At 38.8% G+C, this 12,220-nt stretch overlaps 1 protein-coding gene across 2 annotated transcripts in view; it reads left to right on the top strand.

The window, feature by feature from the left end:
• The first annotated feature begins 1,159 nt into the window (after nucleotides 1-1,159).
• STAM2 (signal transducing adaptor molecule 2) overlaps nucleotides 1,160-12,220 on the top strand; it is a 49,207-nt gene continuing 38,146 nt past the window's right edge. For both annotated transcript variants that reach the window (XM_063093517.1, XM_063093509.1), the window contains exon 1: nucleotides 1,160-1,304. In XM_063093517.1, the coding sequence (XP_062949587.1) occupies nucleotides 1,265-1,304 (40 nt within the window). In that variant the 5' untranslated portion in view covers nucleotides 1,160-1,264. The remainder of the gene's footprint in view (nucleotides 1,305-12,220) is intronic.

Here is a 12,220-nt window from a genome sequence, read left to right as displayed (position 1 = left end):
TTTACTATCACCTGCCATCTTTAGATATGCGCTGTTCAGTTCAAAAGTCTTGGCTTGATTCGAAAAGTATTTACTGAGCACCTACTACTTTCTAGAAACTGTTTTAGACGCTGGGGATGTAGAAGTGAAACAAAACAAAACAAAAATCACCACGGAGTTTATATTCTATTGAGGGAAGACAGGCAACATAGATACACTAGAAAGTGATAAATGCTGTGGAAAAAAATAAATCAGGGTTATGAAGGATAGGGAATGTGTGCGTGGGAAGGGTGCTTGCACTTTTACATTCATTCAAATACCTGGTTGGCTTCAATGGGAATTTGAGTATAGGACTCTTTGTAACCCCAAACGACATTTACACTGTCACGTATGTTGCGCACAGCCTTTATAAAACTCTCAGCAAGTCGAAGACAGGAAGCGTGCCTCACTCATCTTCGAATTCCCAGAGTCGAGCAGTGTATTTATGGAAGGACAGCGTGGCACGCGAAAAGTTACGAGTACCCACAGAGCCACAGTTACTTCGACCACCTCTTTCCGGGGTGGTTATTCCGGTCGGCTTCGCAGTGGGTGCCGAGGAGGGTGCAAAAACCGTAAGCGCCAGAGAGCACAGCCAGGTCCCCTTCGCAGACTCTCAAAGCCATCTCTGTGGCGGTGGCTCCGTTTCCAGGGCAACGGGACCGTGCTGCGCACGCAGCCGCAGGCCCACGGCGGACAGGGACGAGACTCGCAGCCCATGAACAAACTAAATAAGTGAGAAGAACGCGGCCGTAAGAGTCGGTTGCCCAGCGCAAAAAATCCCGAGCGACCGCGCATCCTGCAGCAAAGCCGCCAGCCTGCAGCTTCCGGACCTCCAGCGCCGCCTCGTTCCAGGCGCAACAACTTCCGGCCCGGAAGGTCCCCGGCTCCGTGGCTTATCGGGGTCCTAGGGATGGAAAGGTGGCCATAGCGGCCGCCTGACTCCTGCGGGGACCTGGGACAAGAGTTGTCTTCTCCTCCAGGAGGGCGACGGCGACAAGGGAGCTGGGAGGATGCCCTTGGCCAGCAGGACCCCGCCCCGGGAGTGGAGTTGGGGGCGGAGCCCAGGGGCGGGGCGCGGACTGGGAACCGGCCTGTCAGGCGGGAGACGGGCAGGTGCAGCGGCGGAAGTGCGGAGACGACGGCCGGAACCGAGCCGTCTAGGAGGCCGCGACACCGGGGAGCCTCGCGGGGAGCAGCTGCCCGGCCTCAACCAGACCGCAGCGACTAAGGCTCGGGAGCCGGCGAGATGCCTCTATTCACCGCCAACCTCTTCGAACAAGACGTCGGTGAGTGCTGTGCCCGGCCTTGGACCGCTGTTTGTCCAGCTACAAAGTGGGCGGTGGCTACTCAGGGGACTGGGAAACTAAGCCAAGGGAGGGAAGGGGCGGTGCCGCCGCCGTCGCGGCGTCGAGATTTTTTTCTGGGGGTAATCTCAGTGCGTCGCTCGCAGCCTGGGAACTTGCCTCTTTCCTGCCTCGGGTTGGCGACCCCCAAAGGGCTGCTCTCGCCACAAAGTTCAGGAATAGAGAAGAGCCTGAGGCTCGCTAGAGACTGGACTAATGAAGTTTTTGCGGAGTTGATCAAACTTCCTGTTTTCTCTAGGACTGTTTACCCCCAACTCGCCTTTGAAGATGATGTAGAAGTGGAGACGCTGCTGTCTAAGGCAGCCCAACACTAGAGACCTCGACTTGCCCCCATTGAATAGGAAAAATTTATTTTCCGTTGCTTATATACACACGCATCCAAGTCCTGATAGCACAGCTTCAAGATTTATTTACAGTTGTGAAGGTGTTAACTCCTCGCAGGTTTACGGGATGTTTTTAGAGTGGAAAAGGAAAAGTCTAGAATCTCAAAACAGTCCAGAAGAACTAATGTTTTATTTGTTGGGATCATAAGAGCACTGGTCTCTCAGTTGACTACAGAGTGAGAAAACGATGAACGGGATATAAACTTCTTTCGGTCACTAGAATAACAGTAAAACAAACTTGCTAAGAAAACATTTCTGTAGCGGTAGTTAACAGAACCTTAGGTAGACTTTAGGACTTGAAAAGAGGCATGGCAGGAAACTGCCTGAGTCACACAGAATACTGCACATCTTAGCAGTGAGCCACCTGTTTTACAGTTAAAATTTTGTAATTATGAGGAGATTCTAGAAAGTGCCCTATTTTGGAATGTTATGTAATCCCAAAACCGTGTTCAAAAGTCAAATATGTGAGTCAAATTGTATCTTGACCCTGAGAGAGTCTTCAAATAAGTAGTCTTCAAATATTTATTTCCGTTATTTCGTTCAAGTTTTTTCTTGGTAGATGGACATTGGAGACAGGCATAAATTTAGGAAGCATCAAGCAGAGGCTCAGCCTCTGCTTTTGAACACCTTTGTGAGGCCTGTACTTTTTATTGCTGTTGTGAAGACTATCATTTTATTCTAATGAAATAAACAGAAGGGGCAAAATAGAATAAGACAAACGGTTTTAAAACTTAAAAACTGTGGACTCTTTCTTCAAGGGAAATCTTTTCTGGAAGCTCATTGTTTTCTGACTGAGAGCTGTTCAGACAGAGGTAGGCTGTGTTGCTTTGCCTGTTTTGCTTTTCTAAACCTTCCCCTCGGAGGTCCCTGCATTGGTGAGTGTATCACAGTATAGTACCACTATAGTAAAAGAGGCACTGCTATTCAGACAAAAAAAACAAAACAAAACAAAACATTGCAGTGTATAGATTAATTCATGGGCAAAGCCATCAACCAAAGCTTCAGGTACTTATTTTTTAGCTTGTGTGACTGAATTCAATATCCAAAAGGCATTTTTAAGGGTGAAAGAGAATTTGATTGAGGCTCACCTGTAACTTCTTCTAGACAAGTGAATGGAATTAGAAAAAGTGGAATGGAATACTGAGTTCAAATTGGCCCTAAACATATAGTTTAGAAAAAAGTTATTTGACTTAAGATGTCTACAGGAATGTTCCTTTACAGTGTCATTGTCTTTTTCATCTATTCTTGATTCAATCGGATTATTGTTATTATTTTTTTCTTTGTCATACATTTGTTCACTCTTCATTCAACAAACAGGCATTGAAAGATTACTATGAGTCAGGCATTGTGTTAAGGTCTGGGGACACAGAAATGAATAAACTATGAGTTTCTGCCCTCGAGGAACTCTCAGCCTAACGGAGGACACATACTTGCACACACATAAAAAGATAATTGTAATATACTGTGATAAATATGGTGCTAGGAATACCTGAGATGCTTTACATTCTCCATTATTTAAAACAGTCTCTTTCCTGAAGAGAAAACAAAAACCTTTAGGTAGGAGGAGCTTTCTCTGTAATGTTGTTGACACTGTCCTCTCCCTCTCCCTTTTACAGCACTTCTACCAGCAGGAAGTAACCACTTCTTAGTTATATGTGTGATATGGCCATTTTATAATTAAGGGCCTTTAAAGATGAAACTCCATTTGGTAGGTAGGTGCAGAGTCTCACTGGAGGGTGAGCAGTCTTTCTGATATGTGGAAAGAAAGCCTTTTTTCAGCCTCTGACAAAAGCTGTGATAGGTCAGCGTGTCTAGGGAGGCACTCGAGTTGATAATAATATGTGATTCATCAAATGGAAGCAGGCTAAAGGCTAGGAAGTAAGGAAGTCTGGCAAGTTCCTATCTTGGAGTCAGAAATTATAAACCCTTTAAACATTTTATTGGATTTCTTCAGATCTGGATTCATTTTTTGTTTTGTATAATGAGATTTCTTTGAAGATGTTCTGAGGGGAAAACAGAAATTATCCACATATCCACACTCCTGCTGCTGGGCATTGGGGCTCCAGTCTTTAAAGGGGTTACAGGGCTCCTGAGGTGGGGCCTGCTTGGGGCAGCTGTTCTTAGACAATTCCAAGGGGAAAGTGAAATATGGAGAACAGAGCCATGGTAGGAAGACTTACTGGTTAGTGTTAAAAGGGAAGATGGCATTTCCTTACATTCTGTACGAATTTTTCCAGTCTCACTACATCATTTTTTTTCTGTACTTTATTTTTCTTGTAGTATACCAGAAATCCTAATGCCATCAGATAGTTACTAATTTTAATTAATATATTTTGTAGTTGTTTTAAACCATGAAATATTCTGAGCATAAGGTACAGATGTAAACTTCCAGTTCTGCCAGCCAGCTATGTCAACTCCTAATTTGATACTTGATTCTTTTTGTTTTAAGAGAACATTCAAGATACAGTTGAAATCCTCTAGTATTTTTAGCATCTAGCTGATCCCATTCTTTTTCAGAGTTAAACATTTTCCCAATAGATAGAAATTTCATTTTATAATATATATACAGTACTACACATACAAATGTACTGTACATATTGTTTTGCATGTTTTTAAACTTCATGAAAATAGTGTGTTTTTTGTCATTCTGAAACTTATTCAGCTTTTTTTGTGTGTGAGAGTTATTAATTTGATGTTTGTAGCTCTAATTTGTTAATTTTAATAGCTATGTGGTATTCTACTGTTTGAATATACCACATTATTTGTTCTCTTATTGATGGACATGAAGTTGTTTCCAATTTTTTGCTGTTCAGACAACTCTGCATTGAAAGTTTTATCCATGTTTCCTTGTGTTCATGAGTGAGAGATTCTCTAGGGATTCTGTCTTGAAAGAGAATTGCTCTTTAGAAGTGTAGCTCATGCAAAGTTGCAAAATATTAGATATTGCAAAATCACCCTTTCAATAGTTTGTTGAAGATTTCACTCTTATCAGCAGGAGAAGCGAAATTCCTGTTGTTCCACATCCTCACTAATGCTGGGGAATGTCAGATTTTTAAATTTATGCCCATTTGATGGGTGTGAAGTAAGATGTTTTCATTTTATTTCAGTTTCATTGCTAGGGAAGTTGAGCATCTTTTCATGTTTCTTGATCATTGTTTTGTTTTTTTCCCCTATAAATTGCCTGCTCTGTTGCTTATTATTCTGTAGGATTACTTTTCTTATTGATTTCCAGAGTTCTATACATTCTCTACAAATCTTCATTGATTATGTGAATAATCTATATTCTAGTTTGTAAAGTTCTCATTTTCACATTTAGGTCTTTAATCCACCAGAACTTGATCTTTGTATAGCATCCAAGGAGGGATTTAATTGGATAATCAGTTGACAATAGGTAATAATCAATTGTCTAATCACCATTTATTGAATGTCTATTCTTTCTCTACTATTTTGCAACACTTTCTTTATACAGTATGTTTCCTCATATGAAGCCTCATATGAAGCCTGTGCTTTTCTGTTCTACACTGTTCTCTTTCTCTATCGCTGCACCAATACCACAATGTCAGTGGCCTTTATAGGTGGTAATGCAAATCCCCTCATCTTGTTTTTCTTCTTTTTGATTGTCTTAACTACTTTTGGCCTTTGTTTTTTCAACGTGGATTTTATGACAGATTGGCTAAAATCATCATAAAAGGGAATTTCTTGTAAGCTGTTTTAGGATTTAAGAGAAGAGACGTAATTTAATTTTTGTTTCACATCAACTGATGATGTTGATAACTAAAAATATACAGTTTTATTCCTTGATAATAACATTTAATTCTAAGCTTACTTACAGTTTGAAAGTAAGGCAAAGGAGCAAGAGGATAATTTTCTACAAGTGAATATACAGCATAAGACTATAGCAGTGTAGTTGGGGGATGTGTCTGTAAGTGCTACTTGTTTTGTTTTAAAGGATGTCAGAGGCGTTCTGTGTGTTAAAAGTAGAATAGGTATGTAGTGTAGAATTTCAAACTCTGGTTACTTGACAACTGATGATTCTAATCTGTCACCCAGATATCAAAATAAAACTTAAGAATATATCATTTCTTTATCTCCTCTTATTTTTTCCCTCCTTGGTTGCCTCTGTCCCCAAATCTGACCACTTCCCTTCTTCTGCCTTGATTTTTCAGTTTGTCTAAGTTACAAAGTTTTAAAAAGTGTTGTTGCCTGCAGTTATCAAAATATCAGCCAGGCAGCACCACTCATCAAACCCCCTTTGTGAGAAGAATGTTGTTTCTAGAAACCTGAGACATTTTGGTATCACCCAAACATTCTTTTCCCTTATTCTTTCTTTTTTAGGACAGTGTTTCACTTTGACTTATTGGCATCTTCAGCCCTTCTTTTGGCATAATAAATATGGCTCCCATCTTTTAGACTACCGTTAACATTATTTTCTTAATGGACCTGTAACTGCCTGTGCTTGAAGAATAAGCACCTCTGTCCCTACTACACCCTGTGCAACAATTAGTTCTTTATCACGGAGACCTGTTACAGCTCTCACTGTTTTACTCAAGGCGGCCTTTTTTTTGGTTTCCTCCACTTAAAGAATGTTGAAAATGGAATATCCTGTGAAGTAGTTCCAGTTCTGGCTGACTTTTAATGCAAGCTCAGAAACTGTTTAATAGGTTTCATATAAAAAAACATAAAGGGAAATGATGAAGGATTTTAAAATGTTATTCTGCAAAGTCTCCCTCGTATTTAGTATAATTTTTAAATGTTAGCATATAGGATGAAAAATTTGTTGTTTAGTCACATTTTTATCTTATCTGAAAACTCACATACTCTTTTCTTGGTCAGTAAATATTCCCTTATGAAGCATTGTTTATTAAATTTCGTTTGCAATATGAGAATTGTAGTGACTTGTTATTTTAGTTCATTTGAACTAAAAGGAACTTTTTATTCTTATCTGGAGCAACATTCTTTTGCTTTCATTTGTCATGGGATGAGTTATTTCTCTTCTAAAAGCCTTGCTTAAAGAAATCTAGCATATGCAGTGTTTTGGTTTTCCTCATAGTGCTAAGTTTTTGAAGTGAAGAGTTGAAGAAATAGAACTTCTCTTTTCTTTTTTGTTTTTTTGACATAATTGCCATATTAGGCTCTGTTACTTTATCTGGTAATAAATAAAAGTTTGTATTTAATACAGGGATTGAACCTAAGAAGGTCAGTATGACAGATGTCTGGGAATGGTCCATTGCCTCCTGAAAATTACTGACATTGGGTAGTTGCCACCTACTTATTTTTAGCTCATATTACCTCAATTTCATGTCAAAGAATTGTCAGTACATGGTGGTATAGTTTTAACATTTGTAGCTATTCTAGTGGGTAGCTCATTGTGGTTTTAATATATTTATCTGATGACTGTTGATGTTGGGCACCATTAAATATATTTATTTGCTAAATGGATATCTTCTTTTTCACAGTACTTACTGTATATAAGTCTTTTGTCCATTTTTCTCTTCATCTAATTTTCACAACTTCTCTTTGAAGCATGGCAGCCATTTTAATCTCCATTTTACAAATGAAAATGTGGATTCAGATTTTGAGTCAGAGTTGAGGTGAACTACCCAAAGCCCCTTAAGCTAGTAAGTTTCAGAGCTGGATGTAGGAAAGGCAGGTCTTCAGTGTTTAACTGGTGATGTACATCCCACCTGTAAAGCCTGAAAGGATTCCACAGGTACATGCAGAGTGGGCATGATGATTTTCTCAGTCTGCAGAGGCTATTCACCTGTCCAGCCTATCTGCTTTTGATTCTCCATCTGTGACTTTTTAGCACGTTAGTGGCTACTTTGGAGACTCATTTCCCTTTTCCCCAGCCGTAAGTGTCATGACATGATGCTTCCTGATAGGTCTATTGCAACAGAAATTGTAACATTTATGCTTCTGCCCTGTTCCCTAATATATAGATATATGTGGAAATGAGCATGCTCGTTTTGTCGAGTTGGGAGGGGACATGGTTCTTACCTAACAGGATTACACTGGGCATCTTGGAAGTATCAGCCAAGGAGAAAGTGAATTTGCAAGAACATGAAGGCTGATCCTACAATTTTTGCCTTTTTAATAGATGGTTTAAAATAGTAAAAGGTGGCAGGTCCTAATGCAGTGGTGTAATACCTAATTGTGGTGTAACAACTAATTGATCACAGCCACTTACAGATTTGTTCCTTCTCTACTCCCACTGCTTCACGTGACTTACCTTAAAAAAATAAAAGGCTAAAGACGATTTTGGTGTGTTTTTTTCCCCTTCCTTTTCTCCTGTCTGCCTTATGTACCCAACCATCTCAACTCCTCCTATTCCCCCCACTCTGCCAAATGTTGGCAGTGACATGAGTAATGAAAAGAGTGGCAATCACTGTTTTTTATTCCACCAGAGCAAGAAGCTCTTAAATATATTGTATTGTTATATGATATAGTAAATGGAGTTAATCATAGCATTCTGCCTGATTCTTTCCTGTAGAACAAGAGTTGAACTTACGTCTATCCTATTCAGTATGTTTTAAGATGTTCATACATAGGGAAACTGAAAACTAACTTGTTAGGAAGAGTGAATTTGGTAACTTTGAACAAAAAATTGCCCTCATGAGGCATCTTAATATAGTGATTTAAACTTGGAACACATACCCTGAGCCAGACTGCCCAGATTGAAATCTCTGTTTTACTACTTACTAGCTGTATAACCTTGTGCTAGTTAGTTACTCTTTTGTATCTCAATTTCCCTGTCTATAAAATGGGTATCCCTACTTTATTTGTAAGGGGAGCAAGTAATTTAGCATATCTAAAATGCTTAGAAGCTGTTATTTAATTGCCGTTGTTTTGAATTAAGTTATTATCATTCAGTACTCAGAGCTAGTAAGTAGGTTTTCATTTTAGAAGGTATGCGTAATATATTTTAAATTAGGATTTATATTACTGCTTTCCCCAGAGTAAACTGAAGATTTGCATCAACAAAAGTTACCTAAACAAATCAGAACACTAAATGTGGAGGAGGATTAAATGAGAAAATGTGTATTAAATTCAGTACTATAGTATGCTAAGTATGGCTATTGTCATTGGAGGCAGAGAAGGAGGTGAAATATTTATAATCTGTCAGGTTGAGGTAATGGGCATTTTAATATTTTAATATAAATTTAACTGCACAAGAATTGAATGGTCTAGACTCTTAACAAGTATATACAATTAATAGTGTAAATATGTATGATTTATTTGTAAACTAGAAAAAAATAGGTTCTCCTACATTTTTGAATAATTATTTAGTTTACAGCAAATTGGTCCAAAGAAAGGACATGTTTCTATGTTTAGTAAAAGCCATCAGCTATGATTTTCTGCCAGATACCAAAATGAATTCTACCTACTTACTTGCTTTCCATTTTGTAGTTTGTTTCTGCTTTTAACAACAACAGAATTTTTTTTGCCTGTTCTCCCATTCTTATACTACAATTTTAAGATAAAAAAAAAATTGTTTCTTCTTCTATTAACACATAAAAAGCAAATTTTTTCCCAGGATTGCTATCATCTGAATACATGCCCAAAATTTATGTGTTGGAAACTTAATCCTCAACACAACAGAGTTGGGGTGTGGGGCCTTTAGAGAGGTGTTTAGGTCATGAGAGCTCCTCCCTCATGAATGGATTCATGCTGTCATCAAAAGGGCTTACAGGAGTGGATTCACTGTCTCTTTTCCTTCCACCTTCTGCCATGTGAAGATGCAGCAAGAAGGCCCTCAGCAAATGCTTACACCTTGATCTTGGACTTTTCAGCCTTTAGAACTGTGCAGAATACATTTCTGTTCTTTATAAATTACCCAGTCTCAGGTGTTCTGTTATAGCAGCACAAAAGGGACAAAGACAAAGATCTAAGCATTGCTTTAGTCATGTCTAAAGATATTGGTATGGGGCTAGCTGGTTAGCTCAGTTGGTTAGAGCACCACCTTGTAGCACCAAAGTCAGAGGTTTGGATCCCCATACCACTGGCCAGCTGCCAAAAACAAAACAAATAAATAAAAATATTGATATGAAATATCTTATTCCCAATACATTTTTATGTTGCCTTATGTTTTAGTCTTAATTATCTGTATGTCCTGATTGTTAATTTCCATGTTAATGGGTATTACAAGTGTTCTAATAAAAATACTACTCTGTATATTGTCCTAAATTATTTCCAGATTTAATAGTTCCAAATTTGATACTTCCATGCATATTTGAAGAAAGATATAAACTCTGCTTTAATGTACAGGCAGTCTTCAGTTTACTTAGTTCCAATATGCATTCAGTAACATTGATCCCCCAACAACAAGCCTTGCAATACCCTGGGCATAGAACTTGGCTGAACCTACTTGAAGTTTGAATTACAGAACTATGAGCTAATAATGGGCAGTGTTTTAAACTATTAATTTTGTGATAATTTGTTACACAAAAAGTTTTAAGAAACTAATATACCAAGATTCTATTCAGTTATTTTTCAGTATTCCTTTCTCTCTCTTCTTCAAATTTGATAACTTTCATTGGCCTGTCTTCATGTTCACTAACCCTATTTCTGCAATATTCAATCTGCTTTTAAGTTTATTCAGTGAACTTTTTAGTTGAGATATTGTACTTTTCAGTTCAGAAATTCCTTTTTTATAGTTTCCATTTCTCTGCTGAGCACTCACCATCTGCTCACTTATTATGACCATCTTTTGCTTTAAGTTCCTGAAAATATATGTAATAATTGCTTTAAAGTTCTTTTTTGATGATTCTAACGTTTGGGTAATGCTAACATCTGTTTTTATTGACATTTTTATATTGATTGTGGGACACTTTTTTGCATATCTAGTACTTTTTTGTATTATGCTAGACATTGTGATTATTCTTTGGTAGGGTGGCTAGATTATGTTATCTTTCTGTAAAGGGTGTTGAGTTTTGTTCTGTCAGGTAGTTATATTATTGGAGGACCTTCTAGGTTTTGTCAGGCTTGGCTTTATTCTTTGTGAAGCAGGCCTATTTGAATTTTGAACCAAATTTTAGAGGGCTTTTACTCCTAAGAGGTGGCCTTTTTTTGGTTTCAACTGAATGCAGAAAGTGTTCTCTTTTCTTTGGTTGAGTGGTGTATTAGTCTTCTCAGGCTCCCATAACAGAATATCATAGATTGGGTGGCTTACATAACAAATTTATTTTCTAATAGTTCTCAGAGCTGGAAATCTAAGGTCAAGGTGCCAGAAGAATTGGTGCCTGGTGAGGGCTCTCCTCTTGGATTGCAAACAGCCCCTTCTTACTGTGTCCTCTTATGATCTCCTTATCATATGCACACAAAGAGAGCAAGCTAGCCTTCTGGTGTCTCTTTTTTTTTTTTTTTTGACAGCTGGCTGGTATGGGCATCCAAACCCATGACCTTGGTATTACAAGGCTGTGCTCTAACCATCCTAGCTAACCTGCCAGCTCTGGTTTATCTTCTTAAAAGGACACTAATCCTATTGGATTGGGGCCTCGTCCTTATGAACTCATTTAACCTTAATTACTTCCTTAGAGGCCCCATCTCCAAATACAGCCACACTGGGGGTTAAGGCTTCTTTTTCTTTTTTTCGTGGCTGGCTGGTTCCGGTATCTGAACCCCCCTGACCTTGGTGTTAATGCCACTGTGCTCTAACTAACCCTGAGTGCTGGGATCTGAACCCTTGACCTTGATGTTGTGACATTGCACTCTAACCAACTGAGCTAACTGGCCAGCACCCCCCCACCCCCCCTTTTTTGAAAGGTTTCAACATATGAATTTTGGGAGAGACATAAAATTTCAATTCTGTAACAGGCAGGATGACTCCTAGCTCTGCACAACCTTTCAGCCCCGTAGTAGATGATCTCTGCTAGACCTCATAGGACTCACCTTGTGTGTGTGTAGCCCAGCCCTCCTTAACCAAGGACCTGCAGTCTGTCCCAATGCTTAGAAATCTGTTCTCTGTCTCCCAGCTGCTCTGCTTGGGCTAGTCCTCTTTCTGCTGGGACAGGAAAGTGGGGCCATTGTGAGGCTAACTTTATATTTTCCTTCTCTCAAAGATCTCAGAACTGCTCTGTATGTTATTCGTTTCCTGAAAACAGTTGCTTCATCTATTTTGCCCTGTTTTATAGTTGTTTTTGGTAGGATAGCAAGTCTGGTACCAGATACTCAGTCATGCTTGAAGTAGAAGATAATTAATTGTGAGTTTTTGTTTCAAAACATAGTAAGAGGATCTTCAATGATTTCTTGTAGGCATTCTTGTTTACATAGTTAAAAATAATTTTTTATCACTAATAGAGCTTATTTTATTAAAAATTTTATAGGTAGACTTGGATTCTTTTTAAAGCTGTTTTGAACATAATAGACTGTGTAGGGGGAGCCTTTTTGTTCCTTGCAGGTATCAATGGAATAATTCTTTATGATATTGTTAGAATCTCTCTGAACTATTTTACTGTG

Source organism: Cynocephalus volans, chromosome 1 (assembly GCF_027409185.1).
Source record: "Cynocephalus volans isolate mCynVol1 chromosome 1, mCynVol1.pri, whole genome shotgun sequence".
Taxonomy (NCBI): Eukaryota; Metazoa; Chordata; class Mammalia; order Dermoptera; family Cynocephalidae; genus Cynocephalus; species Cynocephalus volans.
This window is presented reverse-complemented; position numbering and strand designations above follow the sequence as displayed.